The following is a 26,012-nucleotide window of genomic DNA, read 5'->3' as shown; positions in this document are numbered from 1 at the left end:
GCCAAGTCAAAGACAATGACATAGTTTCCACTTATTTTTAAAGTTAAATAATAGAATCCTTTTTACACTAAAATTTACTATTGAGCAGAATTCAGGCTGAATTTTGGTTAATTTGTCCCACTTAAGATTCAGTCATTCTTTTTTAAGCAGCAGCCACTGATTGTTCCTTAGGGGGAAAAAAAAAAGTGAAGCATAATTCTTACGTACGTTTGCTTTTACAGCCTAAGTAAAATACTAATTTTCAGCACAATTAAAAACTATAAGCAAAATTTTATGTTCATGTGTATCATGCACATTTTTTGTGGGAGAACTTTTATGGTTTTCGTCAGATTTTTAAAAGGTACACAGCATAAATCCCTAGCTTAAATCTAGCATTCTGACTCCACATTACATAACTTTTCTATTTTTGTTTTAAACATTATATACATATGTAAGTATATTATTATATGATTTCTTTTCCACTACGAAAACGTCTGCTTCTCATCAACCCAGTTTTAAACTTCTACCGCTGCTTCTGCTATTGTATTTTATCATCCAAGGGTGCAGCACACTGTATAGAGAAATGTAAGGTAATCTCACACTTTCCAACACTCACAAAAACTATGCACTAAGATATAACACTCAATTTTGTAAAGAATCATCAACAAATAGCATATTAGCATCCTTAGAAATAATTCAAAAAAGTCACAAAAAATAAGACAGTTAGAAAACACAAGATGGGGAAGGAGTAAATGAACCAGGAGTCAATGCAACTACACAGCTCAAAATAAGGAATACGATCACCGCTATTTCTGTTCTGAAGTTGAATTTGGAGAAATTAGTTTAAACTAGAGGAGAAATTTCCTGATTATTGTAATTATTAAAGCAAGAATAAATTATTCTCATAAAGTTGTGATGTCTCCCTTCCTAAAAAAAAAAAAAAAATTTTTTTTTCCGAGAGCTCTCTAAATTAGTTTTTCCATCCATCTGGAGTGGCTTCAGTTTTGTACCACTTGGAGATGGAGAAATGCGAAAAATCTCTTTGCATTAAATGTTAATTATCCAATGAACTAAATTCCTTAAAAAGCGCTGTAAAAGACGACATGATCTTATTCACAGAAAACCCTACGGAATCCTCAAGAAAACTACTGAAACTAACAGAAGAGTTCAGCAGAGTATCGGGATAGAAGATAAACATACAAAAATCAGTTGGATTCCTCTATACCAACAAAAAGAACATAGAAGAGGAAATCACCAAATCAATACCATTTACAGTAGCTGCTGAGAAGATAAAATACTTAGGAATAAATCTTACCAAAGATGTAAAAGACTTATACAAAGAAAACTACCATATACTTCTGCAAGAAACCAAGAGACCTACATAAGTGGAAAAACATACCTTGCTCATGGACAGGAAGACTTAACATTATAAAAATGGCTATTCTACCAAAAGTGATCTATACATTTAATGCAATTCCGATCCAAATTCCAAAGACATTCTTTAACAAGATGGACAATCACCAACTTCACATGGAAGGGAAAGAGGGCCCGGATAAGTAAAGCATTACTGAAAAAGAACAAAGTGGGAGGCCTTACCCTACCTGATTTTAGAACCTATTATACCCCCACAATAGTCAAAACAGCCTGGTACTGGTGCAACAACAGATACATAGACCAGTGGAACAGAATTGAGAATCCACACATAAATCCATCCACATATGAGTAGTTGATATTTGACAAAGGCCCCAAAACAGTTAAATGGGGAAAAGGCAGTCTTTTTACCAAAAGGTGCCGGCATAAATGGATATCCATCTGCAAAAAAATGGAACAAGACCCATACCTCACTCCATGCACAAAAACTAACTCAAAATGGATCAAAGACCTAAATATAAAATCTAAAACAATAAAGATCATGGAAGAAAAAATACGGACAACATTAGGAGCCCTAATACATGGCATAAACAGTTTATAAAACATTACTAACAATGCAGAAGAAAAACTAGATAACTAGGAGCTCTTAAAAATCAAACACCTTTTACTGATTAGTTAGTAGATAAGAACTACTTTAGGTGAAGGGAAGAATAATACTCAATACACGGAAGGTCAGCTCAGCTGGACTGGACCAAAAGCAAAGAAGTTTCCTGGATAAACTGAATGCTTCAAAGGTCAGCGGAGCAAGGGCGGGGGTTTGGGGACTATGGCTTAAGGGGACTACTAAGTCAATTGGCAAAATAATTCTATTATGAAAACATTCTGCATACCACTTTGAAATGTGGCGTCTGGGGTCTTAAATGCTAACAAGCGGCCATCTAAGATGCATCAATTGGTCTCAACCCACCTGGATCAAAGGAGAATGAAGAACACCAAGGTTACACGATAACTATGAGCCCAAGAGACAGAAAGGGCCCCAAGAACCAGAGACTTACACCATCCTGAGACCAGAAGAACTAGATGGTGCCCGGCCACAACCGATGACTGCCCTGACAGGGAGCACAACAGAGAACCCCTGAAGGAGCAAGAGAACAGTGGGACGCAGACCCCAAATTCTCATAAAAAGACCAGACTTAATGGTCTGACTGAGACTAGAAGAATCCCAGTGGTCATGGTCCCTAAACCTTCTGTTGGCCCAGGACAGGAACCATTCCCGAAGACAACTCATCAGACATGGAAGGGACTGGACAATGGGTTGGAGAGAGATGCTGATGAAGAGTGAGCTACTTGTATCAGGTGGACACTTGAGACTGTGTTGGTATCTCCTGTCTGGAGGGGAGATAGGAGGGTAGAGAGGGTTAGGAACTGGCAAAATCGTCACAAAGGGAGAGACTAGAAGGAGGGAGCGGGCTGACTCATTAGGGAGAGAGTAAGTGGGACTATGGAGTAAGGTGTATATAAGCTTATATGTGACAGACTGACTTGATTTATAAACTTTCACTTAAAGTACAACAGAAATTATTTAAAAAAAAAAAAAAATCAAACACCTATGCTCATCCAAAGACTTCACCAAAAGAGTAAAAAGATTACCTACAGACTGGGAAAAAGTTTTTAGCTATGACATTTCCGATCAGAGCCTTATCTCTAAAATCTACATGATACTGCAAAAACTCAACTGCAAAAAGACAAATAACCCAATTAAAAAATGGGCAAAAGATTTGAACACACACTTCACTAAAGAAGACATTCAGGTAGCTAACAGATACATGAGGAAATGCTCATGATCATTAGCTATTAGAGAAATGCAAACCAAAACTACAATGAGATTTCAACTCACTCCAACAAGGCTGGCATTAATCCCAAAACACAAAACAATAAATGTTGGAGAGGCTGTGGTAAGATTGGAACACATATACACTGCTGGTGGGAATGTAAAATGGTACAACCACTCTGGAAATTGATTTGGGGCTTCCTTAAAAAGCTAGAAATAGAACTACCATGTGATCTAGCAATCCCACTCCTTGGAATATATCATAGAAAAATAAGAGCCTTTACACCAACAGAAATATGCACACCCATGTTCATTGCAGCACTGTTTACAATGGCAAATAGATGGAAGCAACCAAGGTGCTCATCAACAGATGAATGGATAAATAAATGATGCCATATTCACACAACTGAATACTACGCATCGATAAAGAACAGTGATGAATGTGTGAAACATTTCATAACTTGGAGGAATCTGGAAGACATTACGCTGAGTGAAATTAGTCAGTTGCAAAAGGACAAATATCATATAAGATCACTATTATAAGAACTCAAGAAACAGTTTAAACAGAGAAGAAAATATTTTTTGATGGTTACAAGAGGGGGGAGGGTGGGAGGGTGAGACAGGGGTACTGACTAGATAGTAGATAAGAACTACTTTAGGTGACAGAGAAAGACAACACACAATACAGGCGAGGTCAGCACAACTGGAATAAACCAAAAGCAAAGAAGTTTCCAGAACAAACTGAATGCTTGGAAGGCAAGCATAGCAGGGGTAGGGGTTTGAGGACCATGGTTTCAGGGGAGACATCTGAGTCAACTGACATAATAAAATCTATTAAGAAAACATTCGGCATCCCACCTTGGAGAGAGGCGTCTGGGGTCTTAAACGCTAGCAAGCAGCCATCTAAGATGCATCAATTGGTCTCAACCTGCCCGGATCAAAGGAGAATGAAGAACACCAAGGACACAAGGCGATTATGAGCCCAAAAGACAGAAAGGGCCACATGAACCAGAAACTACATCATCCTGAGACCAGAAGAACTAGATGGTGCGCCCTGCTACAACCGATGGCTGCCCTGACAGGGAACACAATAGAGAAACCCTGAGGGAGCAGGAGATCAGTGGGATGCAGACCCGAAATTCTCATAAGACCAGACTTAATGGTCTGACTGAGACTAGAAGGACCCTGGTGGTCATGGCCCCCACACCTTCTGTTGGCCCAGGACAGGGACCATTCCCGAAGCCAACTCTTCAGACATGGATTGGACTGGACGATGGGTTGGAGAGGGATGCTGGTGAGAAGTGAGCTTCTTGGATCAGGTGGATACTTGAGACTATGTTGGCATCTCCTCCCTGAAAGGGAGATGAGAGGGTAGAGGGGGTTAGAAGTTGGTGAAATGGACACGAAAAGAGAGAGTGGAGGGAGAGAGCAGGCTGCCTCATTAGGGGGAGAGCAATTGGGAGTATGTAGCAAGGTGTATGTAAGTTTTTGTGTGAGAGACTGACTTGATTTGTAAACTTTTAAACTTAAAACACAATAAAAAATTTTTAAAAAAGACACTGTAAAAGTTCTCCCAAGAGTTCGTCTTTTGCTTTCAAACGTACTACACAAATTAGTCATTGAGTTTCAACACAGTCTTTAGTTTTCTGAATAAGAAGTTGAACCTTTAATCTTAACTATATGAATATTCATAGAGAGTAATCTCTACCTATTATAAAATATCATACACTAGGCAAAAGTTATTATCCAAAGGCATCTTCAAGCAAGCTTCAGAAATATCAAGCTTATTTTGATTAATGTGTGGCTTTTTTTAATGCTTTGTAAGAATTTATGAGACCAAATCCACAATATAGTTAATAGGTAAGATATGCTAACATGATCTGAAAATGCTAGAATTAACAGGAAAATTGAATGAATCAGTCGTGTACATATAGAAGTTGAGACGGTAACTAATTTAAAAACTTATAAGAAAAAAATAAGGGTTACCAACTTTTTTTTGGCCCAATAAATTCTAGGATCTATGCAGAGAAAAGAAAAAAACACCAAATATATCTTACCTTTTTGTCTCTGGTCCTTACTTCCCCATAAAAATCTAGGGCTTCTTGTGCCTTTAAAAATTTGCCCCGATGTAACAAATATGCACAAATCATTACACCAGTTCGTCCCTTTCCAGCTTTACAGTGAATTGCTGCAACATGATTGTCATCTTCACTTAGCCATTGGTCAAGATCTTCACAAAAGGGTTTGATAAGCTCTAGTTGTGGTGGGTTGTGGTCTTCAAAAGGATACTGTGCAACTGTGGTAAAAAGATAAACTCAGAATAAGAAAAAAATCTCTCCTGAATTTTTAATTAAAAGTAGGTTAGCTTCAGAAACATTGCACATAAACTATAAACAGGTGTTTAAATAAAAGATAAGCTAAACTCCATTAAAAAAAAATTTATTGCCTGATAACTTGCTAGTTTTTGAATATAGTCTCTCACTAACTCTTAAATGCATCCATTAAAAAAGGAGACCAAGTATTATTTTCCCCACATTATGCTAGAGGAAACTGTGTTATGCTGAAGTAGCACAGGTTACATCTCAGAGGTGGAGCTGAACCCAAAAAGAAATGTTACATAGGCCTCTTGTCAAGGGCTGTCAATGCATTTTCTAACAAAAGGAGTAGTGACACTAATAATATTGCATCACCTTGGTAACAGAACATATTCTCAAAGGTAGAATGGATTATTAACAGAATCAGTAATGGAAAGGATTGCATTTTATACTTCATATAAAAAATGTTCGGTCTATTATTTAAAGGTGGCCTTACAAATGTTAGTGTTGTATACAATGATTTATAAGAAATTTTCAAAAGAAACTGAAAAATAATTACTTACAAAAATATACAATTGTATTAAAGTTTATCAAATGAAGTTTCAGGTCTTTTCACATGAATTATTAAGAACCCAAGACTTCTTTGACCCCTATCGTCAGAGTTGAGTTGTTCTGTTTTATTTTTGTCTAGAAATAGGACTTTAAATATATCATTAAATTTCATCTTACTGGTCTCTACCTCAGTTCCATTCTATTAAGAGCTTTAAAAATTGGATTGATATTCAACACTAATTATTCACCATCATCTAAATATGTGAAAAGCATGTCTTCTATCTTCAACCAAGTCACTCATAATGTGGTACAGGATACAATTAAGTAAGTCCTTTGGTATAACAGGAGAGATCTTCTGGAAGACAATTACTACCATTATAGTCACTGAGAAGTTTTCACTTAGTCATCTGCCTGACTGTACTATCAGTCTATCTTTATCTCCCCAGTGACACACAAAAACATCCAGTAAAATCAGTTAAATGCCCATTTAAAGCTAAATAAATCTCTATTTTTGCCTAGTAAACAGTCACCTAAATCCACCAAAAGGAGAAACATCCTTATGAACCCATACTGACTCTCAGTCATTAAAAAAACAAAACCAAACCCGTTACCATCGAGTCAATTCTGGCTCATAGCGACCCTACAGGACACAGCAGAACTGCCCCATATGGTTTCCAAGGAGTGCCTGGTGAATATGAACTGCCGACCTTTCGGTTAGTAGCCATAGCTCTTAACCACTATGCCACCAGGGTACTTATAAATTCTCAAACCATCTGTTTCAAAGTCCATTCTAGATTTTCAACAGGGATCAATGGCAGATACATCAATTTGTAGCTCATAAAGTCCACCTCCTCTCTCTCTTTGACTATCAGGACACCACCTGCCAAGCTTAACTCTCCAGTTGTCTCATGGCTCACACGGCTCCACAAATAAAATGAAATTTTTGTGAGCTGTGAGATATAATTTATCTGCACCTGGAGATGAGCTCATTTAAAGCATCTCCCCACTCTCGTTTCTCAAGCTCCTCTTATCCACATTTGTTATACTCTTTTCCACCCTTTAGGTTATTCTCTTTGATAGAGAAGAATTGAGTAGTCCTGCTTTCTCCATATAATCTCTTAGTATTACACCAACTGCCTCAAACACTAGGCATGCCCCCCTTCCTTATTTTATTCTTATCCTAGGAATTTCTCCTAATTCTTAGCCTATTCTTTATTTTGGTCTTCACGACATTACTCATAGGGTTATGGGATACTTGTTCTAAAACATAATATTAAAATTAAATTTATTTCCCTCAAATTTTTAAGACCATCCTTAAGATAAATATTTATCTTACTTAATAATCTAGATTATTCACTATTGCTATGGCAGTAATATTTAGACTTTTGGTTTTAAGTTATACAACATACTATAATACATTTATACCTACCTCTGCAGTTAAATTTGGCGGTGTCATAATGTCTTTCAGCACATCTACAAGAAAAGTTTAAACATTGACACAAAGTTAGCTTTTCCACTTGAAAAAAAAGTTTTAATGGTAGCAGTTTCTGAATCTTTACGATGTGTCAGGCATTGTGTTAAGTGCTTTACATTCATTATTTCTTTTAATCCTATGAAATAGGTACTGTTATTATCCTCATTTACAATTAAGGAAAATGAGGCTTAAAAGGTTACATGTATCCAATTACAACTTACATACTTGCTTGCAAAACCTTTGAGGCCAATAATACACAGCATTGCAAATTTGTCTGCATCCATGCCATCAAAATTCACTTATAAAAATTTTGCATGCTACTGGAATTTATTTTTTACTTCACAAGCAACCGTGAACAACTGACTAGTTTCAGTCATATCTTTACCTCAGGATTCATGCATACACAGTTCTCAAACTATTTTTTAAAAAGAGATATGTTGAAATAGTAAAAGAGCAAAGGCAAAAGAAAAAGGAAGAAAGAAACTGAACAATGCTAATCCGCTAGAATACAATGCTTACTAAATTTCTTTAAACCAGACTTTTAAACCTTTTGCTAAGCCAAAGGTCATCTTTTACAATAATCTCTCAGAGAATAAATTTTAATTAAACTCTGAAGGTAATGAAAGAGTACTACGTAAACTCAATATAAAACTAGTAAAATGCTTACTTGGCATTACTAGAGGACACTAATAATAGCTGTGGTTGGTATGCAATTATGTACTAGCCTACTCATGATTAGTAGGCCATGTTTACAAACATAGGCTCAACAGTATCATGGTCACTCCAACTACAAACCAAACCAGATTTGTACAAAATTATTTAAAATAAAAAATTAGCTTTTTAAAACAAATATAAGTACCAAAAAAACAAACCTGTTGCCATTGAGTAGATTCCGACTCATAGCTACCCTGTAGGACAGAGTAGAACTGCCCCCTAGGGTTTCCAAGGAGCAGCTGGTGGATACGAACCTTCAACTTTTTTGGTTAGCAGCTACAGCTCTTAACCACTACACCACCAGGGTTCCAAATACAGGTACACAGTCCCTTAATTCACGATTCTAAAATCCAAACAGTTCCAAACATCTAAAATTTTCCCTTAAATTACAGCAAACTCAATTGCAGCAGCTTATTAGACTATATGCAGTCCTCACTATACACTAGGGTGAAAAGTCATACTGCATTCTAGGAACTGTCCCAAAGCCCCTTATGGTGTTGTCATACGTGGTATATGCTTCCATACTACTTTTCTAAAAACTAAAATATTCTAAATGCTGAAACACAACTGACCCCAAGATTTTTCATATAAGAGATTATGGACCTGTACTATAATGCAGAAATCCTGAAACACCTATATATTTCCTCTACTTTAAAAAGCTTCAAAATCAAATTCACATGAAAGTTGAAATAATTACAAACAAGTTGCAGTCCACTGCTCTCTAACCAGTCAGACCTCAAATAAACTTTCATATTACCACTTGAAACGAAGCTTTTCCTTTTTTAGTTTATCAGGTTTTGCTAGAAAGAATATGTACTTGGCAATGACATGCATATTTATGAATCCTTGCTAAATATGTGATATTCACTGATAAGAAAAAGCATGGTAGGTAGGAAGAAGAGAACTGACCAAGAAAATAGTCACATTTTATAATTTCTTTGGTATAAACCATGGAGGAGACGTGGCCAGTAGCAAAGAATCCATAATAAAGTATTTTATAAGGGATCAAATAAAGATAGGGAACAAGGAATAAGGGAGGAATAGGGCTACCATAACAGAAAATAAATGTTTTGAGTTCTATGAGCTTCAGTTCTCTAAAGTTCCCAAGCTTTCTCAGAGGTCAAAATGTTTGGTTTGACAAGTACTCCTTAAAAGCTCCTTCATAAACTAATTCTCAAATGTTACCATTAAAAGAAAGACTATGAAAGGAAATGGAAAATAATAAGGTACTAAGTGTCTAATAGATATACACACTTTACTAGGAGTTCCTACATGTTTTGTTTCATCCTCACAGGCATATGATAACAGTTAATATCATCTTCATTTTATAGTTGAGAAAGCTCAGGTTTAGAAGGGCATCGAATAACTTGCTCCAAACAACAATTTTTAAGTGGCAGAGTCAGGACTCAAGCACAGAATCTCTGACTACAAAGTTAAATTTCTTCCACTGCTGCTCTATACTTCCACTTATAATTAAAAAATACGTAATAGTTTTAAAAACAAATGCAATAGCAAAATTTAGTCAAAGCCAGCCTTCTTACAAGATCAATATTTGGCATAAAAGAACCAACAAATAGTGATAATGAAAACTTTTATAAAGACATCCATGGGAAAGTATAGAGAACCTTTAAGAGTATATACCGGGAATGGTAGTGCCGAAAGTGCCCAAGGGAGGGGGTTGACAGAGGAAGGATAAAGATTTTCTTGTTAATTAAAACCTTCTCTGATAATTGCCCTCTCTCATACACACAAGTTTCTTTTAAATGTTTTGGAGTATGTTAGTGATAAGACAAGCCTCTCAACAAACCAAAATTGAAGACACACAATTGGCAAATGAGATTTGACTAAGACAAGTGTTAGGTAAATGTAACCATTTCATTATAAATTAAACTCAACTTAAAAGATATCTTTACTTTTTATCATTACCTCAAATCAGCTTATATGAGACAACGGACATGAAGAGGCATTGAAAGATAGTTTTTATGAAGCTGTAGACAGAAGTGAAGAAAGGGCTAAGATTAACTGGAAAAAAGCTTCCAGAGAAGGGAGACTTGCCAAAGACTCAACTAGGCAGGTAGGTCTCTTCTTTTCGCTCTTCATGAAGTAATCCCTATCTTATTAAAAAGAATTAATTCATAAAATTAATAACAGCTAAAGGTTTACCACAGAATGATGGAGAGCTATATGTCAAATCAAATATATAATAAAATACAATTAAACATTTTAAAAATTAGTACCCAGTGAACATGTAAGTTCCTCATAGGCAAGAACTATATACATGCTTCTATCCCTATTCCCTCTTTCTCCTCTCTCCCACCCTCTCCAGAGTGTATATTACTCAGAGGAACATACAAAGATGAAATACAGGCACTCATATAAAACAAACTGATTAAGTTTCAATATACTTGAATTTGGTTATGATATGAGGCTAATTTTGCTCTTTCTTAAAATAACTTCTTGAATGTCTGAAGAAAATATGACTAGAGATATAAACAGATATTGCTAATTATTAAAAGCTCCACATTAAGAACTCTTCATCCCTGTTTATCACAACTGTCATAAAAATTTTAATACACTATTAAGTATAGTTAGTGAAAATATTTTAAGATCTTTCAATTTATGTGTTTGCCAAGACATACATATCACATGGAATTAATCTCCTAAAAATAAAAGAAATAAAATAGAAATATCTGCTACTTGCCAGACTTGTTTACTCAGAGTCAGAAACATAAACAAAGGTAGAAAGAAGGTGAAGATTGGAAAATAATACCAGAAATCAAAACATGCTACAATTTGGTAGTTCTCAAAACTTCTGAAGTGAGTAAATTTGAGAGGTTAAAAACAAAACAAAAAAACAGAAGGGAATAAACAGTGGATGGTCTGCTACCGTAAGTACCTGTGTGACCTTGTTCAACTCACTTAACTTCTCTAGGCCTCAGATTCCCCATCTGTAAAATGAGAAGGTTGAACTAAATGATCTCTTTCAGGTACTTTCTTTCTAGTTCTGAAAGTCTGTGATTCCATTAAATGGAGAGGGGAAGGGAAATTATGATACATGCACTAAAAACTACTCTCAACTAATAAGGAAATAATTCATTAACTTGGGAGTCCAATGTTTGGAAATACAAAAATGGACAGTTAAGTTACCAGGCTAGCCTGCAATGCCAACCTGAAGTCAACACCATAATCTAAGTAATCTACAATACTGGCAGTCTGAACCTAAGTCCTAAATTCTAGAAGCAAGAAACCACTGCATACAGGGATGAAAAGAATTTCCTTCCCTTTCTTTAGATACAATGTTAAACTTGAATAATTTTTTGAAAAAGGCTGAATTTGTGTTTAGTATCATTTTATTTCCCCTCTGAGACTCTCTAAATTGCCAATCCTGAGATGCCAAACCTAAAGTGACTCCTTAAATTGTCTCCAGCTTTGGACAGTTCTTGTCCTTTTTTTTTATACTTTTATACTTTACTTCTGAATTATTTGTTCAAAAAGTACAAAGCTTTGTGGTTTATACTTTCTTCCACAAAAAACACTGAGACAACTGCAGCAAGGCTCACTGTAAGACAGGTTTATCAGGAAAAGCGAAAGCCCCTCTATATTCACAGATCGTTTGTAAAGAGGGGTCCACCTAACCTCAAGTTTCTATACCACCTTTTCCTTTCTTTCATCTTGTTTCCTATTACCACCACCGTCTCACACATACACCCTTCAATTTGACCATAATGGACTATCTGCTACATCCGAAACACTATTAAACTGACAAGCTTCTTACACGCCATTCCCTCACCTAAAATGCCATTTCCCCCTGATCCTAGATCTTTGGTCAACCACAACTTTTTGGCTCAGTCAAATATTCTTTCCTTTATGAAGCCTTCTCTATTCCCTTGGGTATAACTGCTATTTCTAACGTTCTCTTCTATACAAAGGTTATATCTCTTTATAACACTTTGTTTACTTTTCATTAGACTATAAGCTACTGGAGGTCAACAACTATGTCTTAAGTCACCTCTGTACCCCAGCACACTTTATAATGTCTAGCATGTGATAAGCAGTCAACAGACGTTTGCTCCTTTGTGAATTACAGGAAATCGGTGAAAAATCACTAAAAAACCAAAACCCATTGCTGTCATATCAGTTCTGACTCATAGCAACCCCATGTGTGCAGAGCAGAACTGTACTCCACAGAGTTTTCAAGGCTATGACTTTTCAGAAGCACATCACTAGGTCTTTTCTCTGAGGATCCTCTCGGTGGGTTCAAACCACCAATCTGTCAGTCTTTTGGTTAGCAGTCGAGTACTTAACCATTTGCACCACCCAGGGACTCCTGAAAACTCACTGTTTTTGTTCTGCGCCATTGAGTCAGTTCTGACTCATAGCGACCCTACAGGACAGAGCAGAACTGCTCCATAGAGTTTCCTAGGCTAAAATCTTTATGGAAGCAGATCTCTGGTCTTTTCTTCTGAGGAGTGACTTGTGGGTCCTAACCACAGACCTTTTGGTTAGCAGCTGAGTGCTTAACCATTGCTCCACCAGGACTCCTGAAAACTCACTAGGAGTAACAATATCGGTATCTATTCCACTTTCAGTACTTCCGAATTGTTACAAGAACAGAAAGGTCACTAAATTAAAGATAAAAAAACAACATACCATAAGCCAACAAGGGCACAGAATCTTTCATCCTTTTTTGTTAAGATTTAAATGCCTACTAAAGGCAAAAAAGAATCTTGTTCTTACATTGGATAAATGAACTCTCAGATATTACGGCAGTGAATTAGTATATACAGCTACAGTAAAATTTATTTCCTATTGAATAATTTATAGATGTCATATGGAAAAACAAAGGCCAGGTAGAAAAATAATACATTATATGTGTCATTCTTTAAAAAAAAAAAAAAAAAAAAGGTTAGAAAATGGTCAATATTTGACATAGGGAAAGTAGTCTTCAAGGGAAAAAAATGGTAAAGTATTTTTCTTTCTTTTTTTCCTTTCACCTCTCTACTTTCAAAGTCAAAAAAAAGTTGAAGATCAATTAGCTGTATCAAGGGGTCAATCCTTACAAATCTGCCACAGATAAACCACCAGATTCAAAAATTTTAGGTAACTTATGTTATATACAGTTAGAGAATATTCTAAGAGCTCAATCATTCGACCTAGAGACACAGAATAAACAAAATTATATCCATTCTGCAGCCTACCTCCATGGAAGATGTTTTTAATGCCTTTAGAGAAGTCCTACTGTGAACTGTACTTCAAATTACCACATGGTTATAGGCTCAATGATGGGCTAGATGCCAAGTCATTTAAAGCAGATCAAGTATCATGAATCTGTGCCAACATTGTTTTACTTCATCCCCACGCTTTCTAAGTTATCTAATAACGTTCTCAATCAAACTTCTTGAACTAATTGTTTTATTCTATTAAAATGCATCTTTATATCTACCTCACTCTAAAAAGGAAATAACTTTCACTTAATAGCTATTTTAGAAGATATTTGCAAGCATACAAATAAAAAACATACTTACAGATTGTATATCTTGTAATGGTTTTTATGCTTTGAATCCAAAAACCTTAAAACAAAACAAACAAAAAGCCACCATTAATAAAAATAAGCTAACATTTGAAATTTACATTAATACTATTGAGAGAAACAAAAGACAGATTCTTTTTTTCCTAATCTCAGGTATCACTTAAATAAATCCAAATAAATATTCTCCATGGGTTTAAACTAATGATCACATTATTCTTCAATAATAATTATATTACACAACTTATACAATCTGCAATAAAGAGCTTTTCATAGAATGAATATTTTCATAATCTTCTGTCTTTAGCCTAACATAATGAGACTGAGTATTCAGAAATAATGTCTTCAAAAGGCAGCATTAGAATTTAGCTCAAGTTCACCTAGCTCATATGTGTTGACCAGAAACAGTCTTGTGTGATCACATGCTCTTAAAACCCACCCTGAAAATTCAGCCATCATTTTCTTTCAAACTGAAAACTTTGATATTTGAAAGATACAAGTAATAACTATTAACTATGTACAAAGCTTACAAAGCATTTTCATATATACATTCACATCTGAGAGGTAAAACTTATTTACATTTTACAGATGAAAGAAAGTGGGTTACAAAGAGATTAAGGGACTTGCCCAAGGTCATATAGCTAATATAACAAAGAAGTGAAATCAAAGATCTATCCTTCAAAACAATTAGCTAAGAAACTACACAACAACACTTTACTATTTACTACATGCCAGGCATGATTCTAAGTACATAATATTTAATCCTCCACCCTATGAGTATGTTGTGTTGTTGTTAGATGTCACATGGCAGTGATTTCAACTCACAGTGACCCCATGTGACAGAGTGAAACTGCTCCATAGGGTTTTCTAGGCTTTTAACTGGCATCACTAGCAGCTAGAAAACAATAGAGCAAAACACTCTGATTTTGAGGGAAAACTATTCCCATCCTAGAATTCCGTACCAAAATAGACTGTAAATTACTTGTGAGTCTATAATAAAGGCAGTCAAACAAGCAAAGTTTCAAATAAATTTGCTTCCCATATACTCTCTCTCAGGAAACTAGTATAACATGTGGTCCACCAATAATAAGGGTAGAAAACCATGGAAGAAGGTGACAGGTTTTAGGAACTGAAGAATCCAACTCAAGAGAGAGAGAAAGAGAATTCCCAGGATGGTGGTGAAGGGGGATCTCAAACCGATAGCCATACATCAAGCCTAGGGAGCAACTAACCCAGATTAGGGCAGATCAGAAGGATCCTACAGAAGATAAAATTGACATAAAACCTAGTGTGCTCAAATATGATTTACACAACTATGGGGAATTTTGAGGATGAATAAGTCTTAAGAATATAGAAAACTGTTGCTGCTGTTTTTAGGTGCTGTCAAGTCAGTTCCAACTAACAGTGACCCTATGTGCAACAAAACGGAACACTGCCCAGTCCTGTGCCACCAGTCTCAGTTTGTCATACTGCAGTGGCTTGCCTGTTGTTGTGACGCTGGAAGCTATGTCACCTGTATTTCAAACACCAGCAGGGTCACCCATGGTGGAGAAGTTTCAGCAGAGCTTCAAGACTAAAACAGACTAGGAAGAAGGACTTGGCAATCTACTTCTAAAAAAAATAGCCAGCGAAAACCCTACACACGGCAGCAAAACACAGAAAACTAACCAAGTGGAAAAAAAAAAGATAATTTTAATTTCAGGGAAAACAAAACATACAGGAAAAAGAGTCAGTGTATCACTTAACTGTGAATGGCATTTACCTAATCATAATCATATAAACACTCAATACTGATACAACCAAAATTGTAACTACTAAGAAAAGGAAGGATGGGGAAGAAGTCTGCAAATAAGTGTGTGATAACAGGTAAAGAACAAGGGAGTACACAAACTTGGATGTGAAAAATTATGTTACATAGTAATATAAGCAGTACCTGTGACTTCTGTCACTAATACAAATTACATACTTTCAGGTCACATTACAGTTGTTGCCTGGGGTAGTGGTGGTTCAGTAGTAGAATTCTTGCCTTCCATGCGAGAGACCTGAGTTCAATTCCAGCCAATGCACCTCATACACTGCCACCACCTGTCAGTGGAGGCTCGCATGTTGCTATGATGCTGAACAGGTTTCAACACAGCTTCCAGATTAAGACAAACTAGAAAGAAAGGACTGGTGATCTACCTTCAAAAACCAGCCAAAGCCCCGGGATCACAACGATCCAATCTTGTTATACATGGGGTCACTGTAAGTTAGGGGTTGACTCAACAGCAGCTAACAATAATATAGTTGTTGCAGATATTGGAATACTGTTTACACTCATCAACACTTAAAAATTAAGGTAGTCAATAGACTTGTCACTAGATTTTGTTGTTTAATGTTAATAATATATCAGAAATTTGGAGTTTTGATGTTTTCATAATTGTTCTTATATTAAATTAATTGGTGTATTTATAATCTTATAAATTTTATTTTATGCATTTAAAAACTCTAAAAAGGTGTTCATAAGCTTCACCAGGCTGCCAAAAAAGTACATGGCACAAAAAATACTAAGAACCTTTGCCAAGAGGCATAGGAAAGTAACTACTTCTTTTGTTGTTGTTAATAAACTCTGTGCAACTATTTGACTCTAATATCTGTACGTGTACTTTTTTTTTTTTTAAATAATTGATTCTTTGTTTTAACCGATGAATTCAATGGCAACTAACAACATCACAAAGTCACAAATCTGACCTCAGTGAGAAATGATAGGTAAATGCTGGTAATGTGTTATCTATTTAAATCCCTCCTAAGAGGATCCAGCCATAAACAGTCCATTCTTTAATTTCATCAAGACACTTCTTATGTTAAAGTAACATAAGCAAAATATTAGCTAAAATCAACCACTTGCCAACAAGCTGATTCCAATTCGTGGTGACCCCATTGTGTCAGAGTAGAATCATGCTCCGTAGGGTTTTCAAAGGATGATTTTTTGGAAGAAGATAACTAGGCCTTTCTTCCAAGGTACCACTGGGTGGACTTGAACTTTCAACCAGCTAGGTGTCTCTAAAGTGTACGTTCAAAGCCTCAGCTTTTTATTCTCTTTTAAATTTCAAGTATTGTTTATTATGGGCACAACTGCCAATCTCTTATTTTTGTGCATTCCAATAAGGAAGTACTAAGGGCTTATTAAATAGCCTCATCTCACTACCTATAACATGCTTCTTAAGTGCATTTTTTAAAAAATCATTTCAGTTCTAGGAAAGAAAATTATCTATTGGCGTAACCTTTCATAAAATTAAATGCCCCACAAAATAATATTGAATGAACCAGTAAAACAGAACAAACTAGGGATGCCAAATAGGTGTCAAACTGGCAGTGGCTTACTGGGGGGCAATACTAAGTTTATTTAAGTAACACCTAGGTTGGAGCCAGGGAAAGAGTATCATGACTGATTAACAATACCTGCTACTACTGAGGGAGGAGAATAATATAAAATGTACCATTCTGCCATTTCTAGAGAAAACTAATATGCATTTGTTCATAAAATTCAATAAAAAGTAAAATTTTGAACACTGTAAATTATTATAATAGCAATGTTGGAATTAGATTAAGGTTCTGTTTCGAACAGACCTTTAACTTTTTTCCAAAAATCCTTTTTACATTTGTGTTCATTATAAAGGGCAATCTCTTAATTTTCTGAGAGTTAGCATTAGTCCACTTTTGAGCATGATAGACTTACGTTCTTGCTATAAACAATTATGAAACTAGGCAAAACATGCCAACTGTTTTTAGGGTCTAAACAAAAGACAGCACAAGCTTATGATTTTTAAGAAAAGAGAAACATGAAGCGATCTCCATGATTGCCCTCAGCCTAGAGGATTTTTTTCTGACAAAGCAGAGGAAAATGGAAGGAACTCAAGTGGAGCAAGGACTTTGCTGAGGTAAACAAGCAGAGACTAATGTTCTGGACTGCTGAGGCAGCTGGGGTTTGTGGAGCAAAGTACCAGAAAGGGCGAGATGCAAGGAAGGAGGACGGACCTCAGAAGTCTGCATGGGGATTCACCTCACAGCATTGCCCAAGGCCTGAACTGCACAGGATCTGAAAGTATAATGGATATGACACCAGAGGTCAGGCAGTACTGGGAGAAGTTGGAGTTCTGACCCAGGCACAGGAGTGGGACCTCATGGAGCAACTCAGGCGTTCAGCTGAGACTCCAGAAAGGCCAGGCATTAAGAGTAGGGACCATGCCCTAGAATAAAAGACAAACTGAAATAAGCCTGCCTTAACAAAGAAAACCAGGCCTGGAAAGACCAGAAGATCCATCATTAATTTAACTGCCTGCCAAAATGAAACTCAATATCCGTAAAGAGAACCCAGGTTCCTTACAACATATCAATCATAACAGTCAACATACAATTAAACTCAGTAAAATGCAAAGCAGAAAAACATGACCTATAACCAAGGAAAAAAAGCAGTCAACAGACTACAAAATAATTCAGACAAATTAGCAGAAAAGGACTTTAAAGCAGAATTATAAATATGCTCAAGGATGTAAAAAGGATTATAATGACTAAAATGATGGAGAATCTCAGCAAAAATATAGGAACTATCAAAAATGGGAATTCTAGGTGCCAAAACAATGATATCTGAAGGAAAATCTACTGGAAGCTCTTAACAGCAGATTGGAGATTACAGAAGAAAGCTGTGGCAGATTATATTTTTAAAAATGGCTGTATCTCCTACGGAAACCCTGGTGGCGTAGTGGTTAAGTGCTACAGCTGCTAACCAAAAGGTCGGCAGTTCAAATCCACCAGGCACTCTTTGGAAACTCTATGGGGCAGTTCTACTCTGTCCTATAGCGCCACCATGAGTCAGAATCGACTCGACGGCAACAGGTACGGAATGGGTACGGAATCTCCTATCCCATGTGCTCTTCTTCCAACATAACTTTGACACTTCTCCCACCAAATGTGAAATCTATGGCCCTTCCACTTTGAACCTGGGCAATTTTTGTGACTGCCTCAACCAAAGAAGTACAGCAGAAGCAATATTGTGATTTCTAAGCCAACATCATAAAAATGCCATGTACTTTCATCTCAAACTCTTGGGATGCTCACTTTTGAAACCCAGTTGCCATGCATGCTCTGAAGAAGCCAAAGTAGCCTATGTTGAGAGACCTCTTGGAAAGGGGGCTCCAGCCAATAGCTCAACTCAATAGCTATTGGTCCCTGACGAATGCCAGTATCTACCAGACATATGAGTGAAAAAAACCTTCAGATGATTCAGCCGCCAACTGTCAACTTATCCTAGCCACTAAGTCTTCCCAGCTGAGGCCCCAGTTCATGAAGCAGAAACAAGTCATCTCCCCTATGCCCTGTCTAAATTCCTGACCCACTGAATCTATGAGTACAATGAAATGACTGTTCTATGCCATATTTATGTTTAAGGTTGTTTTTTGTTAGGCAGAAACAGTAACTGGAACATAAACGTTATGAACTTGGTAACAGACAAGTAGAAGTTACTTAATCTGCAGAATAGAGAAGAAATAAAATTGGAAAAAAATGAACAGCTCTTCAGTGACCAGTGGAACAGTACAAAGCAGTTTATCATATATGTACTGGAGTTCCAGAAGAAAAGGCAAAAGAGGACAGGAAAGAAAACATCTTTTTAAGAAATCACAGCCGAAATTTCCGAAATATGGTGTCAAATATCAACTTAGTTACTAGAAGCTCAGTGAACACCAAGCAAAATAAACATAAAAAGCCCACTAGGCATATCATAACCAAGGGGAAAAAAAGCAGTCAAAGGAAAAAAAAAAAGAGAGATTGTATATAGGAAAACACGAATATCACAAACGGTTGCCTTCTCATCAGATTAAACGGAATAACACTTTAAAGCACTGGGGCGGGGGTCAACCTAAAATTCTATCTTCAACAAAAAGACCTTTCAAAAAGGATCAACGAAAGCTGAGAGAATGTGTCACCAGCAGACTTGCCCTGAGGCCGAAGGGAGCTAATATGAAATGAAAAACCCTGGATCTACAGAAAGAAATGAAGACCATCAAAAATGTTGCATACAGGGATAAACATCTTTTTTTCTTGTTTTCACTTCTCGGAAAGAAAATTGACTGCTTAAAGGAAAAAAAAATAATATTGTATTCTGGGGTTTATTACATACGTAGATATAAAATAGATTACAAAAAGCACACAAAAGAAATTAAGGGAAATGGAATTTTACTGTTTTAAAGTTCTCACATTTTAACTCTCATGATAAAAAACTCTATGAAGACTATGATAAGCTAGGAATGCATTTTTGTAATCCACAGAGCAAACTCTAAAAATAAATAAAACAGAGACAGTTAAAAACCAATAGAGGAATTAGAATACTTAAAATAGCTAATTAACCCCAATGAAAACAGGAAAAAGGAATGAGTGACAGATGGAGAAAGAGAGATAGAGAACAAGAATCAGAACAAATGAGTAGACAACTAAACACGATAGAAAGATGGTAAACTGAAACAAAACTATATTATTATACTAAGTGTAAATGGACTAAACACTCCAATTAAGAAAGTCAATGACTATAAAACAGCTTCAAAATAGGCCTTCTTCCTAATATTTTGTGATGAAATAAAGTTATATATGTTATATAAACTTATGTAAAGCTATATAAGTTAGAATCACTCTAAAGGCAAATCAACATGGTATACAATGTTCAACTCTGAAGTAGCGTCAATAGCAAAATTCAATCTAGCTGCTCTATACACTAAAACCATCTACTGGACTCATTCCAACTCACTCTCTAAACAAGTACACTTATCTTGAAGCGATGCTTTTGTGGGGGGCGGGGTGTGGAAGGGTGAAAAAGAGAGGTAACAAAAGGGAGGAAGGTTGGTTGCAAGATGAACTTTATACTAACTCTTGAAGGCCTCAGAAATTTAATTATTACTTTGGTAAAGTTACTGTGGTGGTCCAGGGTTTGATTCTCTACCTTTCCAGGTCTGACCTGATCTTGCTGTCACACAGAGTCGTGAAATGTCTCAGGTACAAATTCAAGTTGATGTATAAATACAATCCACCATCATGACAATATATTAAATTATTTGAGAAACTGAACTATCACAAAAACTGAAATATTCACATTTACATCACCAGTTCACTATCTCACCACATACATACCTTCTAAGAAGCGAAATCACAATGCTGATGGATAAATATGAATTTAAACAAGAGGAGTTAATTAAATGAAGCAATTTTTCTACTGACTAAGACATTCTGATATTTCCATCTCCACAAGAGGAATGCTCTTGCCAAAAATAATTGAAGTTCATTGTCTAAGGCTTCTTTTCCCTTGGACTATGTTTTTCCATGTTTCAACACCTAACCAACCCTCCTTTCCACTGAAAGCCTTTATGTAGACAAACTAAATACTCCACTAGATTAAATTCAAGTCTTACTGTAAGGCTTGGTAGTCACACTGTTTCTCTGAGGTGAACTGATATATCTCTGCTTGCCACCAGTATGCACTGATTCTAAAGTTTATTACAGGGTTATCGCATTTTTAAGTCCTGGAGAAATTGATAAAATTCATTTAACAAATACTCATTAAGCAAGTTTTTTTTTTTTATGTGACAAGCTGGAAACCCTGGTGGCATAGTGGTTAAGTGCTACGGTTGCTAACCAGAGGGTCAGCAGTTCGAATCCACCAGGCGCTCCTTGGAAACTCTATGGGGCAGTTCTACTCTGTCCTATAGGGTCGCTATGAGTTGGAATTGACTTGATGGCACTGGGTTTGGTTTTTGGTATGTGACAAGCAATGTTGTAGATACAGTGGTAACAAAACTCTGAGTACTGACAATTATAATGAATACTCCTGGCAGCTTCAGAGAAACCCAGTGACAAACTCTTTTTTAGTATCACATTCAGAAAACAACCTAAGGACATTGGACAGCTCCTACTATTCCTAAAATAGGTGAAAAACAAAAATCAACATCTGAGAAAAGCAAAATAATTACTTGTTTGCAACAATTTTCTGTAACTAATTCACAGCTTGGTAACCAGATTTATCTTCCCTGTTGTGGTCAAGTTAATTCAACATTTCCTCTCAGAACACTATGATAGCTATACATGCTCCTGCTGCTGCTACTAATACAAGGAATTGGGTCTTTCTTTCTTTTTTTTTTTTTAATATATAAACCATTTCTACCTTAATCCCATTAACACAGGCAAGCAGCAAGCACTATAATGCTTGACTGTTATCTCCTAGTCATCTTCAAGTTGTCATATATCGAATACAAGGAAAGCAAATATCTCGTTGAAAACGTATTTTTTTTACCTTTTGCCTGTAGAGTACTGCTTTTCCCTACATTATTTCTACTTAAGCAAAAATAACAGCTTTATATAATAATCCTGTTCAAAGATGGTGAGCAACAATACTCAAGAAAACTTACTCTCTCTCTAAAGGGGTATAAAACTGGAGGGAAAAGAAAGAAACAGCTGAAGAAGTGACTTATATAATTCTCTGAAATTTTCAGAAGACTTATCAAAAACAATATGAATAAGAAACTGCCAAGTATTTTTCCATGGAAGTTATACTATTTTGTGCTCTCACCAACATACAAGAGTTTCAGTTGATCCACATCCTACAAACCTTTATCAGTCCTTTAAGTTTTAGCCATTCCAGGAGATACAAAATAGCATCTCACTATGTTTTAATCTATATTTCCCTATGACTGGTTTTGAATATCTTTTCATGTGTTAAATGATCACTTTTATATCTTCTTTGCTGCTAATCTTGGGCCCTTTTCTTTACTGGATTAGTCTCTCATTATGGAGCTGTAAGAACTTTTATATATTGTGGAATCAAGTCCTTTGTCAGATAAATGTATTGAAAATATTTTCTCCCCAACAGTGGTTGCCTATTCATTTTCTTAATGGTGACTTTCAAAAGGATGAAGCTTTTAACGTGGATTAAGTCCAATTTTGTCAGTTTTTTCTCATATAATTTTTTTAGGACATTACCTAAAAAATATTTGCCTATCCCAAAAGGTCACAAAGATTATGTTTTTATCTAGAAGTCTTATAATTTTACATTTAATTTTCCCATAATCCATTTCAAGTTAATTTTTGTGTGTGGTGTGAGGTATGGGTCAAGGTTCATTTCTTTCCATACTGACATCCAGTTGTTCCATTATCATTTGTTAAAAGGTCCACCATGTCTCTAGTCAATTACCTTGGCATATTTGTCCAAAAAAAAAAAAAAAAGTACGTGTAAATCTTTTTTGGAAACTCTATTCTGTACTATTCATCTACATTACATAGCTCAGCAATTCTACTCATAGCTATTTAACCAAGAGAAATATATGTCCAGAAAAGTCTTATATATGAATGCCCACAACAGCTTTATGCATAATAGTCCCAAACTGAAAACAACCCAAACACCCATCAACAGGTGAATGGATAAACTATCATATCCACACAATGGGATACTAAAACCAACAACAACAAAAAAAAACCAAATCCGTTGCCATACAGTCAATTCCGACTCATAGCACCCCTACAGAGTAGAGTAGAACTGCCCCATAGGGTTTCCAAGAAGTGGCTGGTGAATTTGAATTACTGATACAAGCAACAATAGGGATGAATTTCAAAAATATTATGCTAAGAGAAAGAAGTCAGATGCAAAAGAGTACATACTGTATGATTTTATACATTAAATTCTAGTACAGACAAAACTTATCTACAATGATAGAAAGCAAATCAAAGATTGCCTGGGATCAGGGTTGGGGATGAATTACAAAGGGACATGAGGAAACTTTTTACGGTAATGGAAACAGTTTAAACCTTGATTGTGGTACTGTTTATATGGGTGTACATATGTCAAAATCATCAAACTATACACTTAAAATGGGATGTTTTATTGTGTATAAATTATACGTCAATAAACTTGATTTTAAAAATATGAATAGCCTCTGATTATGAGTATCAATTTGTAAAATATAACCCCCCCTCAAAAAAAATCTCAAATTTATTTTGAGTAATACCACAAGATAGTAATAAAAGGATTATAGCATCTTCAGGAATTATAACTTTTTGAACAAACAGCAGAAAAGCACTGACTGTCTAATAAAACTTTCCACAATGATAAAAACGTATCTGTGCTGCTACTGAGCACTTGAAATGTAGCCAGTGCAACAGAATAAATTCATTTAAATCTAATGGTACTAATTTAAATTCAAATAGGCACATGTAGCTAGTGGCTACCATACTGGATAGCACAAGTCTAAAAGATAGGTTTCTATGAAAAATTCACTGGAACACAATACGCATGCCTCCCAGTCAGATAGTAGAAATAAATATTCTTGAACTAGAGTATAGAAATGGAACAGAGGAAAGATACAGCAATACTTGGGGACTTTACAAGTCTCAAAATAGCTACAAAAAATGTATTTTCAACTACATGCAGTTTTCTAAAAATTCCTGATATACTTGATTAATTTTATTAGTAGATTAATAAAATAAAGTATGGATCTATACCTCTGGACATATTTCTAACCAAAAAATGAGGAACATATTTGAGTAGAAATGCCAGGAAACGGGGAGAAAGTGCTCATATAATTTTAGAGTTCACGTCAGACAAGGAAGGAAATACTGGCATAGTTAGATATGATAAAGATCAGTAAAACGAATTTCAAAAGCTTCATTTAAATAACAGGCTATGAATTCATAACACAAAATCTAAAAAGAAAGACTACAGAGAGGCTTTTAAAAGCTAAAATGCTATATAAACAAATTACAAATGATTCTAGTTAAAAAAACACAAAGGAGGAAAAATAGAATTTATCTTACAAGACCAACCAACTCAGATGCAGAGAATTAACCCACATAATTCAGACTTAAAAGATACATACATAACAGCCAGAAAAGAGGGAAATAATTACAGGTGACTAAAAGAGCAGCAAATATAAAGGAACATAATAATGGTAAAGGAAGAAAAAGGAGGGGAGACTGGGAGAGGGGGAATACTTAGACCAGAAAGACCAATAGATAAGCAGAATTCCACAAGTCAGGCAGCTGTATCATGCTAGAGGCAAAGAGGAAAAAAAACACAGGAACCCCTTTAATTTCCTTTTCACTTCCATCTTCTCTGTCCAAGAGAATGTTCCATCTGACCCAGTAAGTCAAGAGCGGTGAGTGCATGACATCTCTCTGGATGAACAGCACTTTCTATTTGCTAATTTATCTTAAAAAGAATACCTTTTAACAAATTGTTTATCAACAGAACAATCTTTGATATTCTGTGATCATATATATTAGTAAAATATACAGTGAGCAATCAATAATTCAGAACAGAGGATAGCCCACTAAGTACTTTACTCCCTCTGACACAGCTTCATTTTAATTTAGTAGTAATAAAACTCAAATAGCAAGAGAGGCAGATATTTAAAAACTGTCTGAATAAAGAGTCTAATTAGTTGTCTTATTTTTCAAGGAGTTCATAAAAATCGTTATAAGAAAAAACAACCTAAAAGCAAGCAGAAGGTCAGTACACATACACCACGCAGAAAAAATACATAAGGCAAATCAACATCAAAAAGTTGCTTAATGAAATTAAAGAAATGCCATCAAATCACATAATACCACTTTTTTTTTTTTTTTTTTTTTTTGCAAAAAGTTGAAGTTTGATGATAATCAATTTGCCAAGGTTATGAGGGAGGAAAAAAATCACTCTCACATACACTGGTGAGAATATAAATAAAATGGTACCTTTTTTGAGGGTAAAAGTGTAAACCATGTACCATTTGAACCAGCATCTCTAGTGCTCTGAGTGAAGAATTTACCTTTAGGATATACTTGCAATATCAAAAAACAAAAACAAAACCCGTTTCCATCAAGTTGATTTGGACTCATAGCGACCCTACAGGACAGAGAAGAACTGCCCCAGAGGGTTTCCAAGGAGCGGCAGGTGGATTTGAAATGCCAGCCTTTTGGTTAGTAGCCTTAGCACTTAACCACTACGCCAGAACACCAACATATGTGTATAAGGAGCCCTGGTGGCACAATGGTTAAGAGTTCGGCTGCTAACCAAAAGGTCAGCAGTTTGAATCCACCAGCCAGTCCTTGGAAACCCTATGGGGCAGTTCTACTCTGTCCTATAGGGTCCCTATGAGTTGGAATCAACTCAACAGCAACGGATTTGATTTGTTTTCATTTTCTACATGTATGAAGATGTTTATTAATTAGATCACTGTTTTCAATACCAAAAAAAAA

General features: G+C 35.7%; 1 protein-coding gene across 2 annotated transcripts in view; it reads right to left on the bottom strand.

Moving 5' to 3' along the window:
• PTEN (phosphatase and tensin homolog) overlaps nucleotides 1-26,012 on the bottom strand; it is a 108,381-nt gene that overhangs the window by 40,078 nt on the left and 42,291 nt on the right. The window contains exons 3-6 of one of the 2 annotated variants that reach the window (XM_049854666.1): nucleotides 13,762-13,806; nucleotides 7,478-7,521; nucleotides 5,239-5,477; nucleotides 3,823-4,533 (exon numbers count right to left, since the gene is read on the bottom strand). In XM_049854666.1, the coding sequence (XP_049710623.1) occupies nucleotides 4,432-4,533; nucleotides 5,239-5,477; nucleotides 7,478-7,521; nucleotides 13,762-13,806 (430 nt within the window). In that variant the 3' untranslated portion in view covers nucleotides 3,823-4,431. Of the gene's footprint in view, nucleotides 1-3,822; nucleotides 4,534-5,238; nucleotides 5,478-7,477; nucleotides 7,522-13,761; nucleotides 13,807-26,012 lie in introns of those variants that run through there. The other variant, XM_049854665.1, reaches the window with a different exon arrangement.

Source organism: Elephas maximus, chromosome 16 (genome assembly GCF_024166365.1).
Source record: "Elephas maximus indicus isolate mEleMax1 chromosome 16, mEleMax1 primary haplotype, whole genome shotgun sequence".
NCBI classification, from domain to species: Eukaryota; Metazoa; Chordata; class Mammalia; order Proboscidea; family Elephantidae; genus Elephas; species Elephas maximus.
This window is presented reverse-complemented; position numbering and strand designations above follow the sequence as displayed.